This window comes from Nerophis ophidion, linkage group LG28, assembly GCF_033978795.1.
Source record: "Nerophis ophidion isolate RoL-2023_Sa linkage group LG28, RoL_Noph_v1.0, whole genome shotgun sequence".
NCBI classification, from domain to species: Eukaryota; Metazoa; Chordata; class Actinopteri; order Syngnathiformes; family Syngnathidae; genus Nerophis; species Nerophis ophidion.
The window spans coordinates 23341475-23368974 of record NC_084638.1 but is presented as its reverse complement, the minus strand read 5'-3'; the positions used below and the strand labels follow the sequence as shown (position 1 = coordinate 23368974).

Genomic DNA, 27500 nt, shown 5'->3' with positions numbered 1-27500 from the left:
CGGCACTTTTATTGTGAAGACAGGAACTGTGCGATCAGTCTTTAGGCTTTTGACGGGAAGTACGGTTGAAATAAAAAGTGTCTTTTTTTCCTTTACACTTTTGATTGATTGATTGAAACTTTTTTTATTAGATTGCACAGTACAGTACATATTCCGTACAATTGACCACTAAATGGTAACACCCGAATATGTTCTTCAACTTGTTTAAGTCGGGTCATGTGACCGCCTGGCTCTGTTTGATTGGTCCGTCACCAGTGACTGCATGTGATTGGTGAAACGCAGGCATGCGTGGATTCTACTTTGAAGCTCTGTCATTAACCAAAACAAACATTAATAAATCGATTAAAAAATGTAGCGAGTAACGAGCTGAATGTGGATAAATGGAACGGAGTAAAAGTGGCGTTTCTTCTCTATAAATATACTCAAGTAAAAGTATGTTGCATAAAAACTACTCGTAGAAGTACAATTTATCCCAAAAGTTACTCAAGTAAATGTAACGGAGTAAATGTAGCGCGTTGCTACCCACCTCTGCATATATATATATATATATATATATATATATATATTTTACATATTTACATATATATATATATATTTTACATATTTACATATATATATGAATAATTTTATGAATATATTTATTTTTTTGTAAAAAATATATGTATTTTTTTCATTTCAAAAAAAGTAATCCAAATGCTGATTTTTCCTTCAACTCTGACTCATTTTCAAGTCCAGTTGCCAGTCAGGATGGACGCACGTACCGAGTGGGCAATTGGCGATGGTAAATTTGCATGTGCATAAAAAAACAGCTCCCAAAGGAACAGCTCACACCTGGGAATCAATTCTTATTGTTCACTTATAAGAGTTGTTCAGAAGACTTGATTCGTTCGTGAACATCACATCTCTTGTATTGACTTATTTGGCAAGTTTTTTCGAAGAGAATTTGTCCTGACCTCCCCACGTAATGTTTGGGAGGCAGTAAAATCATTTTAAACCGATCATACAAGAAAACATGTGTTTTGTGTGTATTTTCACCAAGAATGCAAATAACATCTGCGTTTTGATGTTTTTTAGGCCATACGGAGTTTGCTGTGGAATGATGTGTATCCTCAGATCAAACTTTGGGAGTTCTACCAGGTCCAAGTGGACAGTTCTGTGGACCAGTTCAGAACTCTCCTACAGAATGGTGCGTGCTTCTAGTCAGTATGTCTCCAAGAGTGTTTTGTTTACCCTCTGTATTATTAGTCTTTGTTTAGTCAAGTTGCTATGGTTGAAATACAGTACTGGAGGCTAAGCTTATGAGATGTGTTTAAAGAGCAAACAACTTGTATATCAATACTTACAACAGTAATAGTATTGTAGTACAATGTTTACATTTCTTTTACTGGGTTTTAGGGCTGCAGCTATCGATTATTTTAGGAATGGAGTAATCTACAGATTAGTTTGTTCAATTAATCGAGTAATGGGATAAAATACACATTTTTGCCTCAATGCGTAGTTTAGGGAAACTAGTTGCCATAATCTTTTATTTACCTTCTTTTACATTTCCCCTTCTTTTTCCTTTTATTTATCATTTCATTCACTACCTTTTTACCTATTTACCTTTTTTACCTTTTATTTACTTTTTACTTACCTTATTTATTATTGTTTTAGCCTTTATTTACCATCTATTACCTTTTTTTTACTTCCTTAACTTTTAGTATTCCTTCTTTTACCGATTACTTATTTCGTTTACATGCTATATTCCTTCTTTTACCTTTTTTTTACCTTGTTTACTTTTTTGTACCTCGTTTTATCTTCTAATGACCTTTTTTGACTTTTTTAACTTTTATTTACTTATTTTACCTTCTATTTTCATTATTTTAGCTTTTTATTTACCTTCAATTTACCTTTTTTTACTTTTAACATATCTTTTTTAACATTCTATATATTTTTTACCTTTAATTTATCTTTTATTTACTTCATTTACATTGTATATTTTTTATTACTTACCTTCATTGACATGCTATATTCTTTCTTTTACCTTTTTTTGTCTTTTATTTACTATCTTTACATTCTTTTTACCTTTTTTTACCCTTAACTTTTTATTTACTTTTTTACCTTTATTTTTTTTTTACCTTTATTATTTTTTTTTACCTTTACCTTTCATCTCATTTACATTCCATGTATCTTATTGTATCTTGTAATTACCTTTTTTTACCTTTTACTTCTTATTTACTTATTTTACCTTCTATATTAATTATTTTACCTTTTTATTTACCTTATTTTACCTTTTTTTAACTTATCTTCTTTTACCTTTTTATTTACTTTCTTTTACCTTCTATTTACCTTTTTTTTACTTTTAACGTATCTTCTTTTTTATTATCTATTTTTTTACCTTTAATTTGCTTTTTATTTACTTCGTTTACATTATATATTTCTTTTTACTTTTTATTTACTTATTTTATTTTCTATATTCATTATTTTACCTTTTTATTTACCTTCTTTTACCTTCTATGTACCTTCTTTTACCTTTTTATTTACCTTTTTCACCTTCTATATACATTATTTTACCTTTATTTACCTCAGTTTAGCTTTTGTTTATATCTTTTACATTCTATACTCATTATATTACCTTTTAGTTACCTTGTTTTACCTTCCAATTACCTTTTTTCAGCCTTGTTTCCACCTTTTTTTACCTTTAATTCACTTTTTACCTTCTATTTACCTTTTACTATTGTTTTACCTCAAATTAACTTTTTTCGGCCCTCACTTTATAGATTTGTTTTTAGTCCCACTCATCAAACGATTAATCAAAGCAATAGAATATCAATCAAAGCATTTTTCTCATCAAAACAATCAATTTTATCGATTAATCGTTGCTGTCCTACTAGGTTCACGACCAGCTGACTTATTTGGTTGAAGCTGACTTTCCTGGAGAAAGACGGGTTGTAATCAGGGATGTGCTGTAAAAAAAGAATCAGTCCATCTTAGATGAGCTCGGGCCCAGCAAAGCAGGCAGCGTTTCTGGGTGTTGTTGATAAATGGCTTTTGCTTTGGATAGCAGAGTTTTAACTTGCACCTACAGATGAAGTGACGAACTGTAGTTACTGACAGTGGTTTTCTGAAGTATTCCTGAGCCCATGCTGATTTACGTCTTTTAATGCCGATCACAACCACCGATCCCGTCTGACAATATTTATTTTTGGTCACCCGGCTGACAAGTGGCCAGCAGCTGATTGTATGTCTCCATACGCTCCCCTAAGTTAATAGTAATCACCTCCATTATGGCAGATAAACTGTATTTCTAGACTCACATAGCATTATCACTGGAGGGCGATGCTAAACATGTTACACAACATTTAAATAATAATTAAAATCATTGTAACAACTGAATGAGCAGCACTGTTATAGTATAAATAAACATTTATGAATGAATTAGTCATCTCTGTTGTTCATAAGGACATTTCTAAAATATTTTAAGCTGCATTCAAAAGTCGATGGAAAAATTAGAGCCATTAAATATGTGCACGCTTTATTATCCCACTAGTCGGCTAATGTCTGACTAATCGACTATCAAAATAGTCGTTATTTGCAGCCTTACAAGACAGACAATCAGACTTGTGTCCTCATTTAAAGGTGTGAAACCGGATAATAAGACCGGGGAGAGAAAAGGTCTTCACATCGTCCAGGACATTCTTTACCGACGTTACGGCAGCACAGTCCACATGGATTCCGCCCTGGAAACATTTGTGCCTCGCAGGTAAGACTCAACTTGCTCTTCAGCGCCAACTCGTAAGACCAGTATTGACTTTCAAGGAGTATGCAAACACATCACAGGTTCCCACCACCCCAACTTCCTGTTAGGATAGCCGATTGCTTAGGACAGCGTCCGGGCTCGTTTGTTTATTTGGTCTTCTACCCCAAAACAGACTGAACAATAAGCAAGTTCTTACCATAAAGCAGAGTTTCTTTATTATTTTCCGTCGGGCCCCTCCGAACCTCTTCGCCGCGACTATAAATAGCGGAATTTGTCTGTAAAATTGTTGTAAGTACACCTCTGCATAACATCGTATCCTTATTAACAATTCAGAAGAGAAAAAACAAAGAAATATAGATCAACTTACAACAATCAGTAACTGTAAAATATGCAAAGTGCATTAATTTGCTTTAATTCTTATTTCAATTCGAAACATTTTTGACCAACCTGAACCATTTGATACAAAACAAATTAAACAAATGAACTCAATAAATAATGCATTCAAATTAAAAAAAACTTTAACTGACAAAACAAAAATGAATAAAAGCAATTTTGCTGATTTTTATTATTTCAATCAATCAATCAATCAATGTTTATTTATATAGCCCCAAATCACAAATGTCTCAAAGGACTGCACAAATCATTACGACTACAACATCCTCGGAAGAACCCCACAAAAGGGCAAGGAAAACTCACACCCAGTGTGCAGGGAGAATTCACATCCAGTGGGACGCCAGTGACAATGCTGACTATGAGAAACCTTGGAGAGGACCTCAGATGTGGGCAGCCCCCCCCCCCCCCCCCCCCCTCTAGGGGGACCGAAAGCAATGGATGTCGAGCGGGTCTAACATGATACTGTGAAAGTTCAATCCATAATGGATCCAACACAGCCACGAGAGTTCAGTTCAAAGCGGATCCAAGACAGCAGCGAGAGTCCCGTCCATAGGAGACCATCTCAAGCGGAGGCGGATCAGCAGCGTAGAGATGTCCCCAATCGATACAGGCGAGCGGTCAGTCCTGGGTCCCGACGAGCGGTCCATCCTGGGTCTCGACTCTGGACAGCCAGTACTTCATCCATGGTCATCGGACCGGACCCCCTCCACAAGGGAGGGGGGGACATAGGAGAAAGAAAAGAAGCGGCAGATCAACTGGTCTAAAAAGGAGGTCTATTTAAAGGCTAGAGTATACAGATGAGTTTTAAGGTGAGACTTAAATGCTTCCACTGAGGTAGCATCTCGAACTGTTACCGGGAGGGCATTCCAGAGTACTGGAGCACGAACGGAAAACGCTCTATAGCCCGCAGACTTTTTTTGGGCTCTAGGAATCATTAATAAGCCGGAGTCTTTTGAACGCAGATTCATCAAAACTAGAAAGTCAGGACGAATGACTACAATGAGCACGTTTTGCTTTTAAAGCATGATACTGATAAATGGGCAAATGGGGCACGGACAACAAACAGGACAGACTAAGTTCAACAGCCCATTAAGGCAATTAGTCTAGGAGAAGGATCTCTGATATGAAATACCCCTTCCAACCCGCACCAAGCCAGCGTGGAAGGTGTAGGCCAGGGGTCGGGAACCTTTTTGGCTGAGCGAGCCATGAAAGCCAAATATTTAAAAATGTATTTCCATGAGAGCCATATAATATGTTTTAGCACTGAATACAACTAAATGTGTGCATTTTTAAGTAAGACCAACATGTTTAGAGTATAATAAATCGCTTATTCGTTTTAATAACATTCTTATTCTGAAGTTAACCAATAATAAATCAAATACTTCTTACCATTAATGGGACTTCTTGAACAAGTCTGGTAGGATGGATGGATAAAATGCATGAGAATGTTTTGTATTTTGAACGTTATTTTTAGCTCTGTGCTTACTAGCGGAATTATTCATAATTATCGTGTTAAGCCAGGGGTGTCCACCGCACACTGAAAAATCAGAGCAAGCGGGGGCCATTTTCATCATTTTTATTTGAAAAACCAATACAATATATGTATAAAAAATATACATTTAGGCCTCCACTCAGTTATGATCCCGGGGACCCCAAAGGGTTTTGGTCCAAAAAAATATTAAAAATGTGTCATTATTCAGTATTATAAATTTTATTATTATGCAGGTTTTAAATCTCTAGATCAACATTAGAATAAAAAAAAGAAAAAAAAAACACACAAAATATGCAATATTTTCACCCAATAACTTTTTTAGGGGGGATATTTGAGATTACTGTATATAATAATTGGAGCCTTAATTTTGGATTTTGATTTATTATTATAGGGCTTCACGGTGGCAGAGGGGTTAGTGCGTCTGCCTCACAATACAAAGTTCCTGCAGTCCTGGGTTCAAATCCAGGCTCGGAATCTTTCTGTGTGGAGTTTGCATGTTCTCCCCGTGAATGTGTGGGTTCCCTCCGGGTACTCCGGCTTCCTCCCACCTCCAAAGACATGCACCTGGGGATAGGTTGATTGGCAACACTAAATTGGCCCTAGTGTGTGAATGTTGTCTGTCTATCTGTGTTGGCGACTTGTCCAGGGTGTACCCTGCCTTCCGCCCGATTGTAGCTGAGATAGGCGCCAGCGCCCCCCGCGACCCCGAAAGGGAATAAGCGGTAGTAAATGGATGGATGGATTCATTATTATTTTTTGAGCAATGACACTTAAAAACAAATTGGGGATCCTAAAGTGTCCTATTTATTAAAGTGTTAAAAAATAAATTATACATTTTTTCTACTGTTTACTTTTAGCACAATAATCTCGAGATCAACTTCAGACATATCCGTCAATTTAAGTTTTATTGTTGTTTATTTTTTGTTTGTTTGTTTTAGGCCCTTCTTTGAAAAAAAAAAGCTTAGTTTTTTATATGGTAAAACACAAAAAATGCAACATTTTCCCCCGAAAATATCTCAAAGTTGAATATTTAATGTGATGTAATCGAAGCCTTGCATAGGTCAATAATTCAAAATGACATTGATTTCGATTCATTATTCTTTTTTAAAGAAAGAAACAGCCTTGCATGGCAGCTTTGTGTTATAAGAGTAAGCATTGCAACAATTTCTTGTTACATTTCACCTGTTTGCTCTTTTATACCACTTTTTGTTTTTAATTGTATTCTTAAAATGTGCCGTGGGGCCGTTAAAAAATGACCCGCGGGCCGCACTTTGGATAGCCCTGTGTTAAGCAATGTCAGCTAAGATTTATCTGAGAGCCAGATGAAGTCATCAAAAGAGCCACAGGTTCCCTACCCCAGGTGTAAGCTAATAACCAGCATGAAAAGTACGCCAAATGGCAGAAACATGCTGAGGCTTTCGTCCAGCAGTGGACTGACAACAGCTGATGATGACTGATAAAGCATGTCCCCCCCCCCCCCCCATTATTGGAGGATGACTGCCATAAAGTCCCCTAAAGAGTCAATCAATCAATCAATGGTTATTTATATAGCCCTAAATCACTAGTGTCTCAAGAGCTCCCCGAAATTACAAAACCCAAAACCATTGAAGTTGGCACGTTGTGTAAATGGTAAATAAAAAAGAATACAATGATTTGCAAATCCTTCCGTCCATCCATCCATCTTCTTCCGCTTATCCGAGGTCGGGTCGCGGGGGCAACAGCCTAAGCAGGGAAACCCAGACTTCCCTCTACCCAGCCACTTCCTCTAGCTCTTCCCGGATGATCCCGAGGCGTTCCCAGGCCAGCCGGGAGACATAGTCTTCCCAACGTGGCCTCCTACCGGTTGGACGTGCCTTAAACACCTCCCTAGGGACCAGATGCCCGAACCACCTCATCTGGTTCCTCTCGATGTGAAGGAGCAGCGGCTTTACTTTGAGTTCCTCCCGGATGGCAGAGCTTCTCACCCTATCTCTAAGGGAGAGCCCCGCCACACGGCGGAGGAAACTCATTTCGGCCGCTTGTACCCGTGATCTTATCCTTTCGGTCATGACCCAAAGCTCATGACCATAGGTGAGGATGGGAACGTAGATCGACCGGTAAATTGAGAGCTTCGCCTTCCGGCTCAGCTCCTTCTTCACCACAACGGATCGGTACAACGTCCGCATTACTGAAGACGCCGCACCGATCCGCCTGTCGATCTCACGATCCATTCTTCCCCCACTCGTGAACAAGACTCCTAGGGACTTGAACTCCTCCACTTGGGGCAAATCCTTTTCAAATTATATTTAATTGAATAGACTGCAAAGACAAGATATTTAATGTTGGAGCTGCAAATAATTATTAACTTAGAATTTATGGCCGCTTCATATTACAAAAATGTGGGCACAGGGTCATTTTTACTCCCGTGTTACGTGGTCCTTTTAAAAACACTTCTTCGGGAACTGAAGAGACTCATTTTTTAAGCTTTTCAGGTGGAATTATTTTTCTTTCTTGTTTGATATACAGCTTAAGTTGTTCAACAGGCCAGTCTAGTGCCCGCACTCTTTTACTATGAAGCCACGCTGTTGTAATACATGCAGAACGTGGCTTGGCATTGTCTTGCTGAAATAAGCAGGGGCGTCCATGAAAAAGATGTTGCTACAAAACCTGTACAGTGGGGCAAAAAAGTATTTAGTCAGCCACCGATTGTGCAAGTTCTCCCACTTAAAATGATGACAGAGGTCTGTAATTTTCATCGTAGGTACACTTCAACTGTGAGAGACATAATGTGAAAAAAAAATCCAGGAATTCACATTCTAGGAATTTTAAAGAACTTATTTGTAAATTATGGTGGAAAATAAGTATCGGGTCAAGCATTCAAAGTTCTCACTGATGGAAGGAGGTTTTGGCTCAAAGTAACAGTACTCTTACTTGAGTACTATTTCTGGCTACTCTACCCACCTCTGCTCATGGATATTCTTCAACCGTTTTTGGAGAGGTCACTGATGAAAAAGTGGAAGAACCCTGAGCATCACTGAGGACATGTTTTGAACTCTTCCCTCAGCTCCTCCCCTCAGGACATAGAGGAGTGCTGCGGTTTGTTTCGAGAGAAACTGCAGCAGCTCAACGAGGAACAGCAGCACATTGTGCATCAGCATCTTGAGCAGGTACACTTTGTCATTGATGAACCCTTTTAATGAATGTTAAAACATTTCATCAAAGGCTATAGCAGCCATTCGTACTCTAAATATGGCCACAGTAGGGATGCAGCTAACGATTATTTTGATAGTCAACTAACGATTAGTAGACGGATAATAAAGCCTACACATATTTAATGGCTCTAATTTTTCCATCCAATTTTAAATGCAGCTGAAGTTATTTTAGGCATGTGCAAATATGACTAATTCACTCATAAATATGTATTTCTACTGTAACTGTGTTGCTCATTCAGCTTTTTTCTAAAAATTTAAATGATGTCCGTTTAAAAGGAAGAAAATGCAAAGTGCTATAGAAAAACAATTAACTGTGTTAATGTATTTTAAAAAAACAATTAGAATAGAACAGGGGTCGGGAACCTTTTTGGCTGAGAGAGCCAAAAAGCCAAATATTTTAAAATGTCTTTCCCTAAGAGCCATATAATATTTTTTTTAACACTGAACACAACTAAACGCGTGCATTTTTAAGTAAGACCAACATTTCTAGAGTATGATAGGTCTCTTATTCTTTGTAATAACATTGTTATTCCGAAGCTAACTGTGGAGGGGGCGTGGCCTGTGGGCCTGCAGTGAACTGGGGTGTGCCAGGACCGGCCTCTAAATCAGCGACAGGTGCGTAGACGGCCCACCTGGGCCTTGTTATCTAATCACCTGTCACTCTGTTATAAGCAGCAGCCAGGAGGAGAGACGGGGTTGGGGCTGGGGCTGGAGCCAGAGCGCGAGCGAAAACGAAAGAGAAAAATACAATTGCTGGAAAGCAACTGAGGGACTTATTGAAAAAAAAAAACAATATTGTAACCCTAAAACAGGCTCTCATCTCGGTGCTTGGTGGTCTGAAGAACTCCCAGAAGGGCAAGCCCCACACTAACCAATAATAAATAAATAACTTCTTACCATTAACGCAACTTCTTGAACAGTTGCGGTAGAAACGGATGGATGGCTTAAAAATGCATGAGACTGTTTTACATTTCGAACGTTATTTTTAACACTGTGATTACAAGTGGAATTATTCATTATTTATCGTGTTAAGCAACGTCAGCTCAGAGTTATCCGAGAGCCAGATGCAGTCATCAAAAGAGCCACATCTGGCTCCCGAGCCATAGGTTCCCTAGCCCTGGAATAGAAGCAATGAAAACAACAAAACACAAAGTCTAACTTCCTCAAAAAGAACATCGTTTTGTGAAGTTTAAAAATCTGCACACTGATATATGTGCAATACGTTATCATAACATGGTCACAACTGCCTAGTTTCTCTTGTTATATTCTTATTTTACTGTTATATTTTTATTCCCATTGTTGCTTTTTATTTTTTTATTCTTATTGTAATATTTCTCTATTTTGTTTCCATTTAAACCCCCGTTATTTACTTTTTACTTTTATTTAAATTGATCTCAACTCTGTACACTGCTGCTGGAATTTTAATTTTCCTGAAGGAATCAATAAAGTACTATCTATCTATCTATCTATCTATCTATCTATCTATCTATCTATCTATCTATCTATCTATCTATCTATCTATCTATCTATCTATCTATGTCTTTCTATCTATCTAGCTATCTATCTATATTGAATATTGATTAACTATTGGCAGTTTTAGCACTCTAATCGTCTCAATGTGTAGAAATATATCTTTGGTTGATTTAAAAAAATGTTGGCTATTTAATACAAGGCGTGAGCAAGAAAGCAACTTCTGCTGTGGCCACGACTCCACCACAACAGGCAGCTGCTGCTACCGCTACAGAAAGAAAGTAATAAATACAAGGCGTGACCAACAAAGCAGCTTCTTCTGTCCCCGCAGCTGCTGCTACCACTACTGAAAACAATTAATACAATGCGTAACTGAAGAAGCAGCTTCTGCTGTCGCCACGACTCCACCACTACTGGCAGTTGCTGCTACCACTACAGAAAACATAAATACATGGCGTGAGTAAAAAAGTCGCCATGACGACGCCACCACAACTGGCAGCCGCTGCTACCATTACAAAAATAAAAACAAATACAAGGCATGATCATCAAAGCAGCTTCTGCTGTCATTGGGACGCCACCAGAACTGGCAGCTGCTGCTACCACTGCAGGAAAAATAAAAAAATACAAGGCGTGATTAACGTGGACCCCGACTTAAACAAGTTGAAAAACTTATCCGGGTGTTACCATTTTGTGGTCACTTGTACGGAATATGTACTGAACTGTGCAATCTACTAATAAAAGTATCGATACAAAAACAATCAAAGCAACGATGCAGCTTCTGCTTTCGCCACGACACCACCACAACTGGCGGCTGCTGCCACCACTACAAAAAAAGTAAATAAATAAAAATACATTCTCCGATTAAACAGCCTTATGAGACTATTCTCATTCACTAGAGAGCAACAGTTAATTTAAAATATAATATTGTCATTGTCTAATGCCAACAATTTTGTTTTCACTGGCATTAAAAAGGAAGTGAAGTGAATTATATTTATATAGCGCTTTTTCTCTAGTGACTCAAAGCGCTTTACATAGTGAAACCCAATATCTGAGTTACATTTAAACCAGTGTGGGTGGCACTGGGAGCAGGTGGGTAAAGTGTCTTGCCCAAGGACACAACGGCAGTGACTAGGATGGCGGAAGTGGGAATTGAACCTGCAACCCTCAAGTTGCTGGCACGGCCACTCTACCAACCGAGCTAAACCATCCCAACTGAAATGCATTAAATAAGACTTGCTGATAACTGCCGAAACCATGAATAAGTTGATCTGCAATCGTTTCTACTGACCCAACAAGAAGTTTGAATACCCAATTATTAATGTGATGTTGAAAATATTTTTTTCTGTATTGTCCTCTTACTTTATTACTGTCCTCCAGGCGGCCAACTGCATTGTGGGAAATATCACGTATGAGCGTCTTGCTGAACACGGACCCAAATTAGGCCCAATTAGCAAGAGGGACCCCCTCGTTACCAGGTAAAGGCATTTCTAGTTTCTGCATCTTAATGAAACGCCACATTTGTACTTGTGTTGGTAGAGGATGGTCACCTTCTGGTAACCTTTTTGACCCATTGACCTTAGCTACCGGTGCCTTGGTGAACCCGGGCTTGGTTTTTGGTTTGTGATGTGTTATGTCACAAAGGCTTTACATGACCAGGGGTGTCCTAACACAAAAAAATCAAAACATGTGGGGGCCACGGTGATATTTTTCATTTTCAAAACCAATACAAAATATATATAGATTTTTTTAGCCACAAGTTTGGTCCCAGGGACTCAGAAGGGTCTCAGCCATAAACATGTAAGTGTAATTATTTCGCTGGCTGTGGTCTATGGTTACACCTCTAGATCAGGGGTGCCCACACTTTTTCTGCAGGCGAGCTACTTTTCAATTGACCAACTCGAGGGGATCTACCTCATTTATATATATCATTTATATTTATTTATTTTTGAAAGAGACATTTTTGTAAACGAGTTAAATGTGTTTAATGATAATACAAGCATGTGTAACACATATAGATGTCTTTCTTTCACAAAGACAAGAATATAAGTTGGTGTATTACCTGATTCTGATGACTTGCATTGATTGGAATCAGACAGTAATGATGATAACGCCCACATTTTCAAATGGAGGAGAAAAAAAGTTGTCCTTTCTGTACAATAGCACATGAAAGTGGTTGGTTTTTGGCATCTAATTCATCCAGCTTCCATACACTACAAGAAAAACATTGGCGGCAAATTCCGTAGCTTGCTTGATTGACATTCACGGCACCCGAGGGTCTTGTGAGATGACGCTGGCTGCTGCCAGATCATTATTATGAAAAAATGACCGAGAGGAAGGCGAGAAACACTTTTTATTTCAACAGACTTTCGCGCCGTCCCTTCCGTCAAAACTCTAAAGGCAGACTGCACATTTCCTATCTTCACAATAAAAGCCCTGCTTCATGCTGCCTGCGCTAACAAAATAAGAGTCTCGGAAAGCTGGCGTGCACAAGTGATGTGCACGCCAGCTTTCTGAGGGATCGCTTCTGCACGCCAGTTTTCCGAGACTCTGTATTTAGTTAGCGCAGGCAGCATGAAGCAGGGCTTTTATAGTGAAGATAGGAAATGTGCAGTCGGCCTTTAGAGTTTTGACGGAAGGTACGGCGCGAGAGTCTGTTGAAATAAAAAGTGTTTCTCGCCTTCCTCTCGGTCATATTTTCATAATAATGATCTTGCAGCAGCCAGCGTCATCTCACAAGACCCTCCGGTACCGTGAATGTCATTTAAGTGACGTCTTGGTGAAGATTGATGATCACTAATTTTTAGGTCTATTTTTTTTAAAAGCCTGGCTGGAGATCGACTGACACACCCCCCGCGGTCGACTGGTAGCTCGCGATCGACGTAATGGGCACCCCTGCTCTAGATCATGGGTGTCAAACTCTGGCCCGAGTTTGGTGGTCATCTTCATCAGAGCATGTTTGGCAAAACCTGTGCTTTATGCGGCCCAGGAACCTCAATCTGGCCCTAAGTTTGGCCTGCAGGGTATGATTTTAGTCCTGAGGGAAAGAGAGCGGTCCAAGCAGAGACCCGAGTTGTGTCCAGGAGGCTGCAATACCTTTGACTACACTTAATTTATGTAGATGGGGAATAAGTGTGGGCACAATATGGAACCTTGGGGCACACCTCGGGAAAGATTAACATTTTCAGAGTTCACTGGTTGTATGCGTCATTGGGATATCTGATAGTCGGTGCGACTTTTGGAAAAGACAATACTAGAGAGTATTTAAAAGTGTTGCTGCTCCTCACGGTTACATTTTTCCAAGCAAAACATACAACAAAAACATCAATAGCGAGCTTATGTAACCATTAGTGGTTTAACAGAACACATTTAGTTGACAATTGTCCATATTCTGCACAATTACAAAGTTATAGTACCGAATGTTTGAACAGTCCAATAGAAGCGACAAACAATTTGCAGCCATGCTGTTGTTATGATAGAACTTCGGTGTTAAACTCTGGCCGGCGGGCCAAATTTGGCCCGCCATGTAATTTAATTTGGCCCTTGAGGCAATATCAATTTAGCATTAGAGCTGGCCCGCCGGTGTTATACAGCGTCTGTGTCGCTGTAACACCGCATTCACCGCTAATACTCATACTTGCCAACCCTCCTAATTTTACCGGTAGACTCCCGAAGTTCAGTGCCCCTCCTGAAAATCTCCCGGAGCAACCATTCTCCCGTATTTCTATCGATTTCCACCTGGACAACCATATTGGGGGCGTGCATTTAAGGCACTGCCTTTAGCGTTCTCTACAACCTGTCGTCACGTCCGCTTTTCCTCCATATTAACAGCGTGTCACATAATATTTGTGGCTTTTATACACACACACACACACATGCACAAGTGAATGCAACGCATATTTGGTCAACAGCCATACAGGTCACACTTAGGGTGGCCGTATAAACATCTTTAGCACTGTTACAAATATGCGCCACACTGTGAACCCACACCAAACAAGAATGACAAATACATTTCGGGTGAACATCCGCACCGTAACACAACAGAACAAATACCCAGAACCCTTTGCAGCACTAACTCTTCCGGGAAACTTCCAGCAAACTGACCAATAATTTACGTTTTATTCATGCATTTTCTCTTGCTACTTCAAGGCTTGAATGTTTGGTTCATTCATTATTGTTATTTTATTTTCAAATGTATTATTCGCCTGTGGAAAAAATTTGATATTTACCTCAGAAGATTGAAAATAGAAAAAAAGGCATAACATTTTTATTTGAATTTGATTTGATATGTCATTGATATTTTTTTAATTATTATTATTATTATTGTTTGAAACTGGATTTTGCATGTCACTAAAGTTATATAAGCTTTCCTTGTTCAATATTTAATGCAAAACTTGTTTGGGTCCCTATTAAAAGGTTCATTTGTTCAACCTTGGCCCGCGGCTTTGTTCCGTTTAAAATTTTGGCCCACTCTGTATTTGAGTTTGACACCCCTGCTCTAGATCAACTTCAGATCTATCGATAATGAAAACACAATATATGCAACATTTCCTCCCCCAAAATTTTTTCTGTGGAATATTTGATGTAAAATAATTTGTAGCAAGATTGATTTTGATTCATATGTAGTTTTTGACGAATGACAGATTCTAAAATGGACCCTCACATACACGTGTTAAAAATAAATCATAAATTTGAAAAAAAAATTAACATTCAACTCATTAATTTCTCAATCTATTCAGATCTATTTGTTGATTTATTTTGTTGGTGTGTTCATACCCTTTTTGTTATAGAAAACTTCTGGCAAACACACAAAATATGCAATGTTTTCCCTGAAAAATATTGCATCCATCCATCATCTTCCGCTTATCCGAGGTCGGGTCGCGGGGGCAACAGCCTAAGCAGGGAAGCCCAGACTTCCCTCTCCCCAGCCACTTCGTCTAGCTCTTCCCGGGGGATCCCGAGGCGTTTCCAGGCCAGCCGGGAGACATAGTCTTCTCAATGTGTCCTGGGTCTTCCCCGTGGCCTCCTACCGGTCGGACGTGCCCTAAACACCTCCCTAGGGAGGCGTTCGGGTGGCATCCTGACCAGATGCCCGAACCACCTCATCTGGCTCCTCTCGATGTGAAGGAGCAGCGGCTTTACTTTGAGTTCCTCCCAGATGGCAGAGCTTCTCACCCTATCTCTAAGGGAGAGCCCCGCCACCCGGCGGAGGAAACTCATTTTGGCCGCTTGTATCCGTGATCTTATCCTTTCGGTCATGACCCAAAGCTCATGACCATAGGTGAGGATGGGAACGTAGATCGACCGGTAAATTGAGAGCTTTGCCTTCCGGCTCAGCTCCTTCTTCACCACAACGGATCGATACAACGTCCGCAATACTGAAGACGCCGCACCGATCCGCCTGTCGATCTCACGATCCACTCTTCCCCCACTCGTGAACAAGACTCCTAGGTACTTGAACTCCTCCACTGAAAAATATTTCAAAGTGGAATTTTGGAGCCTTCAGTAGGTCAATTTTTTATTACATTGACTTTGATTCATTGTTATTCTTTGAGCAATGACCGTTTTAAAGCCTGCATGGCAGCTTTGTGTTATTAGAGTCTACATTGAAACTTTTTATCGTTACATTTCACTTCTTGTGTTTTTTTTTTAGTAGTATCAGTGACTGTTAAACCGTTATCTTCGGGCTTCAAATAGCCCCAAGGCCGCATTTTGGACATGACTGATTTGGCCCAAGACCAATTGAGTTTAACATGGATTGATTACAGAATATTAAAAAAAAAAAATGTTCTTCTCTCTGTCTCGCTCTGGTACCAGGTATTTCACCTTTCCATACCAGGACATGACTTTGGAAGAGGAAATGCTGCTGCTTGACCAACCAGAGAAGACGTGTAACTTCCTGGCTCACAACGGCTGGGTGATGGGGGATGATCCACTGCGGAATTTCGCTGAGCCAGGTAAACCAGAGTCCATGTTATTACTGTCTGTACAAGCTGAAATGTATCACTCAACATTTTTAAAAGCATGGTTTGTCGCATATCAAATCAAGCACCTACACATCTGACAGCCAGGCAACCACCGCTAGCTAACGAACGGCAAACTTTTCAACAGAAACTTGTCATAGTCAGTGAGACTGTAAATCAAATAAACGCTTTATCACATTATCCCTCTGCCGGCCCTAGACCAATGCTCAGTGACTGAAAGACTTTCAAATTTTGCGAGAAAATAGATATGGTCAAAATAGTATCAATCTCACGGAAATTCCAGAGCCATTTTGAGAGATGACAGGCAAGCCAGTCACGTGATTGTGTGATGTAGCAGGAGGAACACGGATCCCTTTCCCATCAACGACAATGCTAATCAAGCAGACTTTGTGAGAGCCAACAACTATTAATTTGGGGAAAAATTATGATCCAGAACCTTATATTTTTGATTCTGAACACAAAGAGGATGAGTAATAGGTTTTAGAAGCCGTGTGCTAAGCGGATGCAGCTTTATTGTGACACTGTAGCATTAGCAGCATTGATTGCTAGGGACTAAACAAGTACAACAAACTATGAGCATAATGAAACAATCACTTACTGTACAATGTCTGCTCTCGCTGCAATGATGACTGATAGAATTTGTATATTTCCCGTAAAGATGAAGAATTTATCATGATTCACATGAAGTGATAAAAAGAAAAGTCTTTTGTTGTAATAAATAAATGATAAATGTGTTGTGCTTGTATAGCGCTTTTCTACCTTCAAAGTATGAATTGAATGTCACAGATGAACAACTTCTAGATTCAAGGATAAATCCTGATAATATCCGGATGAGAGTTATAATTTATAATCTAGAATGACTTTAACGAGCCGAGTTGCGAAGATGCTGGAGCACAAGCTGTAGTTAGATGTCTGTTATTGTTTCGCCGCTAAAAATAGCCCGTTTGCGTTAGTGCTTAAAATAACAATGTCGATAATATTTGGTTAGCATTCAAGTCACGACATGTAACTAGAGTATTGTTGGCGGGTTTCGGATGGTTATTTATTTAGAGCAGGGGTGTCAAACTCAAATACAGAGTGGGCCAAAATTTAAAACTGAACAAAGCCGTGGGCCAAAGTTGAACAAATTAACCTTTAATAGGGACGCAAATGAGTTTTGCAATGAATATTGAGCAAGCAAGGTTTATATAACTTTATAGTGACATGCAAAATCCAGTTTCAAATAATAATAATAAAAACATATCAATGGCATATCAAATACAATTTTAATAAAAATGGAATGCCTCTTTTCTGTTTGCAGCATTCTGAGATAAACATCAAAATATTTTTTTTCCACAGGCTAATAATAAATTTGAAAATAAAATATTAATAATAAATGAATCAAACACTGAAGCTTTGAAGTAGCAAGAGAATGTACATGGATAAAAAGTTAATTACTGCTCAGTTTGCTACACTAATTTGCTATAACACTTAATAGTGTAAAATCAACTTTCAAAAAACAAACAAAAAATCATCAATGGTATATTAAATACAATTTGTTCTCCTGAAATATGTTTGTCATTCTTGTTTGGTGTGGGAGCACAGTGTGGCGCATATTTGTAACAGTGTTAAAGTTGTTTTTATACGGCCACCCTCAGTGTGACCTGTATGGCTGTTGACCAAGTATGCGTTGCATTCACTTGTGTGTATGTAAAAGCCGCAAATATTAATGTGACTGGGTTCGGCACGCTGTTTGTACGACGGAAAAGCAGACGTGATGACAGGTTGTAGGGAACGCTAAAGGGAGTGCCTTAAAGGCACACCCCCAATATTGTTGTCCGGGTGGAATTTGGCAGAAATTCGGGAGAATGGTTTATTTTCGGGAGGGGCACTGAACTTTGGGAGTCTCCCGGGAAAATTGGGAGGGTTGGTTGTATGAGTATGAGCGGTGAATGCGGTGTTATACAGCGGCACCGTCGCTGTATAACACCGGCGGGCCAGCTCTAATGTTAAATTAATATTGCCTCAAGGGCCAAATAAAATTACACGGCGGGCCAAATATGGCCCGCGGGCCAGAGTTTGACACCCATGATTTAAAGGGTTATGTGGGAAAAAATAGGGAGCCCCGATTGACTCAATTGATATCGGACTTTTTATGCATTTAATTATTTATGACTTAGAATGCATTAAAAAAAAGAAAAACAAATCTGTTCTTGTCGTACATAATGATCACATTTTTGCGCATTTCCAGTATGACAAATCGATGACGTCATCCCACAGCGACTCTTCGGAAATTGCAGAGCGAATAGTTCAAAATGGCCGTCTGAACTTCAATCAATCAATGTTTACTTATATAGCCCTAAATCACTAGTGTCTCAAAGGCTGCACAAACCACTACGACATCCTCGGTAGGCCCACATAAGGGCAAGGAAAACTCACACCCAGTGGGACATCGGTGACAATAATGACCCAGTGGGACGTCGGTGACCATTATGACTATGAGAACCTTGGAGAGGAGGAAAGCAATGGATGTCGAGCGGGTCTAACATGATACTGTGAAAATTCAATCCATAATGGATCCAACACAGCAGCAAGAGTCCCGTTCACAGCAAAGCCAGCAGGAAACCATCCCAAGCGGAGGCGGATCAGCAGCGCAGAGATGTCCCCAGCTAGACAGTATTTTCACATACTTTGCGGATTGTAAACAAAGTTGGATATGGTTTAATGGATACAATGAAACACAATCAAGCATATAAAGTCAACTTGTTTTTCCACTTAAAATCCTCTCCTTTTTGGCAGTTATTTTTCATAATGTGATTTATGTCATGAAAATGATCTTTGACTAGCTTTTTTGCAGAAGGTGCTTAAAAACAGCAGAGCGCTCCTGTAACTCAAATAAATGCATTCCGTATTTTTCGGATTATAAATCGCTCCGGGGTATACGTCGCACCGGCCGAAAATGCATAATAAAGAAGGAAAAAAACATACGTCGCACTGGTGTATAAGTCGCATTTTTGGGGGAAATTTATTTGATAAAATCCAACACCAAGAATAGACATTTGAAAGGCAATTTAAAATAAATAAAGAATAGTGAACAACAGGCTGAATAAGTGTACGTTATATGAGGCATAAATAACCAACTGAGAAGGTGCCTGCTATGTTAACCTAACATATTATGGTAAGAGTCATTCAAATAACTATAACATATAGAACATGCTATACCTTTACCAAACAATCTGTCACTCCTAATTGCTAAATCTCATGAAATCTTCTTCCTCGATGTCGCTTCTAAACAACTCTGCCAAATCCAAAGGTATGCGCCGCTTCCTCTTGTCGTTTTCTGCTGCATATTTCACTACGTCCAGCTTGTCAATCAATCAATCAATCAATGTTTATTTATATAGCCCCAAATCACAAATGTCTCAAAGGACTGCACAAATCATTACGACTACAACATCCTCGGAAGAACCCACAAAAGGGCAAGGAAAACTCACACCCAGTGGGCAGGGAGAATTCACATCCAGTGGGACGCCAGTGACAATGCTGACTATGAGAAACCTTGGAGAGGACCTCAGATGTGGGCAACCCCCCCCCTCTAGGGGACCGAAACCAATGGATGTCGAGCGGGTCTAACATGATACTGTGAAAGTTCAATCCATAGTGGCTCCAACACAGCCGCGAGAGTTCAGTTCAAGCGGATCCAAGACAGCAGCGAGAGTCCCGTCCACAGGAGACCATCTCAAGCGGAAGCGGATCAGCAGCGTAGAGATGTCCCCAACCGATACAGGCGAGCGGTCCATCCTGGGTCCTGACGAGCGGTCCATCCTGGGTCTCGACTCTGGACAGCCAGTGCTTCATCCATGGTCATCGGACCGGACCCCCTCCACAAGGGAGGGGGGGACATAGGAGAAAGAAAAGAAGCGCCAGATCAACTGGTCTAAAAAGGAGGTCTATTTAAAGGCTAGAGTATACAGATGAGTTTTAAGGTGAGACTTAAATGCTTCTACTGAGGTAGCATCTCGAACTGTTACCGGGAGGACATTCCAGAGTACTGGAGCCCGAACGGAAAACGCTCTATACCCCGCAGACTTTTTTTGGGCTCTAGGAATCACTAATAAGCCGGAGTCTTTTGAACGCAGATTTCTTGCCGGGACATATGGTACAATACAATCGGCAAGATAGGCTGGAGCTAGACCGTGTAGTATTTTATACGTAAGTAGTAAAACCTTAAAGTCACATCTTAAGTGCACAGGAAGCCAGTGCAGGTGAGCCAGTACAGGCGTAATGTGATCAAACTTTCTTGTTCTTGTCAAAAGTCTAGCAGCCGCATTTTGTACCAACTGTAATCTTTTAGTGCTAGACATGGGGAGACCCGAAAATAATACGTTACAGTAATCGAGACGAGGCGTAACAAACGCATGGATAATGATCTCGGCGTCTTTAGTGGACAGAATGGAGCGCATTTTAGCGATATTACGGAGATGAAAGAAGGCCGTTTTAGTAACGCTTTTAATGTGTGACTCAAAGGAGAGAGTTGGGTCAAAGATAATACCCAGATTTTTTACAGAGTCACCTTGTTTTATTATTTGGTTGTCAAATGTTAAAGTTGTATTATTAAATCTTGTAATCTGCAGTACATGATTTCCTTTTCGGTGCCATTTTTGTTCAGCCCTCATCAGTTTTTATAAGTTACCGCCAACGTTGAAATGATCCCTTTTAATAGCTACAGCAGTAGCATAGAGCAGTTAGCATTCCACGACCCACAATGCACTTCTGCCATGACCCTCCCCCGCCAAATTCTTATTGGTTGACGTGTGTGTGACGATTGCTGCCATTTTGTTGGTCTCTTCCGCGAATGAGATAAATAATATTATTTGATATTTTACGGCAGGGGTGTCAAACTCAAATACAGAGTGGGCCAAAATTTCAAACAGAACAAAGCCGCGGGCCAGGGTTGAACAAATTAAACTTTTAATAGGGACCCAAACAAGTTTTGCATTGAACATTGAACAAGCAAGGCTTATATAACTTTATAGTGACATGCAAAATCAAGCTTCAAATAATAATAATTAAAAAATATCAATGGCTTTTCAAATAAAATTTAAATACAAATGTAATGCCTCTTTTCTATTTGCAGCCTTCTGAGGTAAATATCAAAATATATTGTAACGTCCCGAAAGAGTTAGTGCTGCAAGGGGTTCTGGGTATTTGTTTTGTTGTGTTTATGTTATGTTACAATGCAGATGTTCTCCCGAAATGTGTTTGTCATTCTAGTTTGGTGTGAGTTCACAGCGTGGCGCATATTTGCAACAATTGTAAAGTTGTTTATACGGCCACCCTCAGTGTGACCTGTATGGCTGTTGACCAAGTATGCGTTGCATTCACTTATGTGTGTGTAATAGCCGCATATATTATGCGAGTGGGCCTGCACACTGTTTGTATGGAGGAAATGCGGACGTGACGACAGGTTGTAGAGAATGCTAAAGGCAGTGCCTTTAAGGCACGCCCTCAATATTGTTGTCCGGGTGAAAATCTGGAGAATGCTTGCCCTGGGAGATTTTCGGGAGGGGCACTGAACTTCAGGAGGATTGGCAAGTGTGAGGAATTGCGGTGTTACAGCTGCACCGCTGCTGTGTAATAACGGCGGGCCAGCTGTAATATTAATTTGATAAGGGACGGCGTGGCGCAGTGGAATAGTGGCCGTGTACTGTACAGGATTCCAGTTCTCCAGAATATACAAAACAAGGGAAAATAATGAAGGCAGAAGCCCGGGCCCTCGGTCCTTAGCTTTCTGGAAATCTGGCCCCCAAAACAACTCTGATGAATATCCCTATACAAATATATTGAAATAAAAGGGGCCCTCGGTTCCACTTCCTCCATTCCCTGTGTTTGATGTGCATTTGTGTCTACCTTCTTTAGCCCTGTTTGTTGTCTTTCAGGTGCTTTACATGTCTCCGGTTTTCATTCATCCCCACTGCAGGGTCGAACGTCTACGTCCGTCGGGAGTTGATATGCTGGGGCGACAGTGTCAAACTTCGCTACGGCAAGGGACCGGAGGATTGCCCTTTCCTGTGGGCTCACATGAGGAAATACACTGAAATAACGGCCAAACACTTTCATGGAGTCAGGCTGGATAACTGCCACTCGACACCGTTGCATGTAGCAGAGGTAAGTTAAAGTACATATGATTGTCTCACACACACTCTAGTTGTGGTGAAATTTGTCCTCTGCATTTGACCCATCACCTTGATCACCCCCTGGGAAGTGAGGGGAGCAGTGGGCAGCAGCGGTGCCTCGCCTGGGAATCATTTATGGTGATTTAACCCCCAATTCCAACCCTTGATGCTGAGTGACAAGCAGGGAGGCAATGGGTCCAGTTTTTTTATAGTCTTTGGTATGACTCGGCCTGTACTATATATATATATATATATATATATATATATATATATATATATATATACATACATACATACATACATACATACATACATACATACATACATACATACATACATACATATACATACATACATACATACATATATATATATATATATATATATATATATATATATATATATATATATATATATATATATATATATGTATATACATATATATATATACATATATATGTATATATATATATATGTATATATATATATATATATATACATATATATATATATATATATCGTGTGTGTGTATGTATGTATATACCGTATTTCCTTGAATAGCCGCCGGGGGCGCTAATTAATTTAAAACCTCACTTCTGCGATTATTCAAGGCATGCGGTAAAAGTAAGCAGGCGCCAATAATTTAAAACCCTCTTCTCACCCCTGCGCTTACCAATGGCATGCAGTAAAAAATTGAGTGTGATAAAAAAAATAAAAAAAATTCATACACGCCCCCCCAACCCCGCCCACCTTTACCGATGCACCGAGGGGGGGTTGTAATATATAGCCAAGAGTCATGGATGCATTGGAATTTTGGGTAATTCTTATGTTGCGTTTATAATGTGTTTCAGAGCCAATGTTCTCCAGAAATGTGTTTGTTATTCTTGTTTGGTTAAGGTTCACAGAGTGTGGCGCATATTAGTAAGAGTGTTAATGTTGTTTTATATCACAACCATCAGTGTGTTCTGTATGGCTGTGGAATTAGACCCCCGGTTTACACATAGTAAAAGCAAAAAAAAAATTCCTCTGCCATTTTGAAAATGATGACAGGGGTCACTCGTGACGTCATGAATTTGATCCGGCGGTAATAGTAAGCATGCGCTTATAAATTTGGGGAGCGAGTTTTACCCGGCAGTAATTCAAGGCAGGCTATTCAAGGATATACGATATACATCATTTTAATGTATAGAATACAATGAGTATCCTATTCAATCTACACTGTTGTGCTAGTAAGCAATGTCAAAGAAAAATGTTCACAACTGACTCTTTTTTTGTCTTTCTCCCTGTCCGTGACGGTGGTGTGTTGTCTTTTCCAGGCCATGCTTGATGCAGCCAGACTGGTCAGACCCAATTTGTACTTGATCGCTGAACTGTTTACAGGCAGCGAGCTCATTGACAATGTGTTTGTGAATCGGCTGGGAATTAGCAGCCTTATAAGAGGTACCACTGTTATGTTGAAACTAATGTGCTATTTATGTTCTTTTTTTTTTTTTGTCGCATCGTCCTGCATTTTGTCTTCAATCCCTCACTCCATCTTTCTCTCCGTGTTGTCTTCCTTGCCTGCATAAATTGATGTGTGGTGTTTTTTCTACTAATTCTGACCGCTCTATGCCTACAACACTTCTTATGTTTGTTTCCTTTCATCTTTATTGCACATCTTTATTTCTTTTTCCCCGTTCACCCCCTGCCTTGCTCCACATTCTCTTCCGGTAATGGTTTTGATGTGCTGCTTTGTGGCGCTGGCTGTCCAGTTTATGCTAGATGTCGCTCGAGCGGTGTGCCCTAACCTGTATGTGGCGGCTGAACTCTACACTAGCACTGAGGAACTGGATAACATCTTCGTTTCCAAAATAGGAATTACATCACTAATCCGAGGTACAGTATTGCATGTGATTTGACGTCCTCACAGACAGTTAAGACCTGAAGTATTTAGGCAATGACATCATCTTCAGGATGGTGCTTGTATTCCACCAAAACAATTTTTGAAGGAATGACGCCTGGGAGACAAACATTTTTGCAGCCAGTTCCTAAAAAAAACAGTGTTCTTGATGCGTAGAGGAGCTTGAACACATTGGCAGATCCATGCATTGACATTTTAACCTTCCTAACATACATAGAACACTGAGGTCCAAACTTGTGATTTACATAACTGAGGCGTTCCTCAAGGCACCCCTTTAAGTCCTCTCCGTTTTGGCAGTTATTTTTTGTAATGTGTTGTTGTAGTTTGTTTACTTCAGATGCCGTCATTTGTTCAACCTCTTTAGTTACACTTGTGGTGTTCCTCAAGGTTCCGTCTTAGGTCCTCTCTTTTTCATCATTTGTGTTAGGGCTACTCTTGCGTTCAAAAAAGTTTGAAAAAATTAAAATAAAGATAGCAGAGTAGTCCTGAGGAGGAGGTCTATGACTCACTAAATTCCTTAATAAGCACTCGCGGAGATATTTCTAGATTCAAAATGAACACAATTTATTTTCACAAACAAAAATATTCTCCATGGTTGACTTCAGAATAATCAAAATAACTTATTTAGCGATAAATAAACTGTCTCACTCCTCACGCCTTCAACATGATAGACAGACAAAAGGAGAACCCACCTGTCCTTTCTCCTTAATTATAGGAGTAAGATCCCACCAGGAGGAGGACCGTGAGCAGCTGAAAACAATCAGAGTCAATCATAATTAATGTAAAACATTCAATAATTAACATCATCATTGGTATTATTTGATTTACCATTTTCCAAAAAATGTATAAATAAATAATATAGATATGCTCCAACAATTTGACTTATTCAGTTCAAAAAACTTGATGGGGACTCACATTTTTGCAGCAGATTCCTCAAAAATAGCCGTGCACTCCTCCTGAGAAAATAAATCGACCACAATCAAATGTCTACTATTCTCCAAAAAAGGGGGCACCAGGTCGCCCGTAAGGACCAGATGAGTCGCCCGCTGGCCTGTTCTAAAAATAGCTCAAATAGCAGCACTTACCAGTGAGCTGCCTCTATTTTTTAAATTTTATTTATTGACTAGCAAGCTGGTCTCGCTTTGCTCGACATTTTTAATTCTAAGAGAGACAAAACTCAAATAGAATTTGAAAATCCAAGAAAATATTTTAAATACTTGGTCTTCACTTGTTTAAATAAATAAATTAATTTATTTAACTTTCAGAAAGATAATTTTAGAGGAAAAAATACAACCTTAAAAATCATTTTAGGATTTCTAAACACATATACCTTTTTACCTTTTAAATTCCTTCCTTTTCTTTCCTGCCAATTTAAATCAATGTTCAAGTATTTTTTTCTTTTTATTTTAAAGAATAATAAATATATTTTAATTTAATTCTTCATTTTAGCTTCTGTTTTTTTGACGAAGAAAATTTTCGAAATATTTATTCGAACTTATTATGATTAAAATAAAAAAGAAATATTCTGGCAAATCTAGAAACTCTGTAGAATCAAATTTAAATCTTATTTCATAAGTCTTTTGAATTTCTTTTAACATTTTTGTTCTGGAAAATCAATCAATCAATGTTTATTTATATAGCCCCAAATCACAAATGTCTCAAAGGACTGCACAAATCATTACGACTACGACATCCTCGGAAGAACCCACAAAAGGGCAAGGAAAACTCACACCCAGTGGGCAGGGAGAATTCACATCCAGTGGGACGCCAGTGACAATGCTGACTATGAGAAACCTTGGAGAGGACCTCAGATGTGGGCAATCCCCCTCCTCTAGGGGACCGAAAGCAATGGATGTCGAGCGGGTCTAACATGATACTGTGAAAGTTCAATCCATAGTGGCTCCAACACAGCCGCGAGAGTTCAGTTCAAAGCGGATCCAAGACAGCAGCGAGAGTCCCGTCCACAGGAAACCATCCCAAGCGGAGGCGGATCAACAGCGTAGAGATTTCCCCAACCGATACTCAGGCGAGCGGTCCATCCTGGGTCTCGACTCTGGACAGCCAGTACTTCATCCATGGTCATCGGACCGGACCCCCTCCACAAGGGAGGGGGGGGACATAGGAGAAAAAAGAAAAGAAGCGGCAGATCAACTGGTCTAAAAAGGAGGTCTATCTAGAAGAAATAATGATTTGTCTTTGTTAGAAATATAGCTTGGTCCAATTTGTTATATATTCTAACAAAGTGCAGATTGGATTTTAACCTATTTAAAACATGTCATCAAAAATATATATTTATTGTGAAAAATCATTAAGATGATCAGTCTTTCCACAAAGATAAATATCATTAATTATTAATAATAACATATAGTGTAAGGTAAATTGAGTAAATTGGCTATTTCTGGCTTCTGTAGCCGAGGATCGGACCGCCAAGGGCCCTGCCTTCGGCTGCCGCCCAGCTCACATTGCCGGCAGTAAGTCGAACACTTTTCCAGTGAGGGTTGGACTCCGCCAAGGCTGTCCTTTGTCACCGATTCTGTTCATAACTTTTATGGACAGAATTTCTAGGCGCAGTCAAGGCGTTGAGGGGTTCCGGTTTGGTGACCGCAGGATTAGGTCTCTGATTTTTGCAGATGATGTGGTCCTGATGGCTTCATCTGACCGGGATCTTCGGCTCTCACTGGATCGGTTCGCAGCCCATTGTGAAGCGACCGGAATGAGAATCAGCACCTCCAAGTCCGAGTCCATGGTTCTCGCCCGGAAAAGGGTGGAATGCCATCTCCGGGTTGGGGAGGAGACCCTGCCCCAAGTGGAGGAGTTCAAGTACCTAGGAGTCTTGTTCACGATTGGGGGAAAAGTGGATCGTGAGATCGACAGGCGGATCGGTGGAGCGTCTTCAGTAATGCGGACGTTGTACCGATCCATTGTGGTGAAGAAGGAGCTGAGCCGGAAGGCAAAGCTCTCAATTTACCGGTCGATCTACGTTCCCATCCTCACCTATGGTCATGAGCTTTGGGTCATGACCGAAAGGATAAGATCACGGGTACAAGCGGCCCAAATGAGTTTCCTCCGCCGTGTGGCGGGGCTCTCCCTTAGAGATAGGGTGAGAAGCTCTGCCATCCGGGAGGAACTCAAAGTAAAGCCGCTGCTCCTCCACATCGAGAGGAGCCAGATGAAGTGGT

At 39.9% G+C, this 27500-nt stretch overlaps 1 protein-coding gene across 4 annotated transcripts in view; it reads left to right on the top strand.

Annotated features, from left to right (window-relative positions):
- Positions 1 to 27500, top strand: part of agla (amylo-alpha-1, 6-glucosidase, 4-alpha-glucanotransferase a) — a 145174-nt gene that overhangs the window by 39557 nt on the left and 78117 nt on the right. For all 4 annotated transcript variants that reach the window (XM_061890480.1, XM_061890481.1, XM_061890482.1 and 1 more), the window contains 7 exons: positions 1075 to 1186; positions 3619 to 3742; positions 8668 to 8770; positions 11663 to 11760; positions 16100 to 16239; positions 22226 to 22413; positions 23738 to 23861. In XM_061890480.1, the coding sequence (XP_061746464.1) occupies positions 1075 to 1186; positions 3619 to 3742; positions 8668 to 8770; positions 11663 to 11760; positions 16100 to 16239; positions 22226 to 22413; positions 23738 to 23861 (889 nt within the window). The remainder of the gene's footprint in view (positions 1 to 1074; positions 1187 to 3618; positions 3743 to 8667; positions 8771 to 11662; positions 11761 to 16099; positions 16240 to 22225; positions 22414 to 23737; positions 23862 to 27500) is intronic.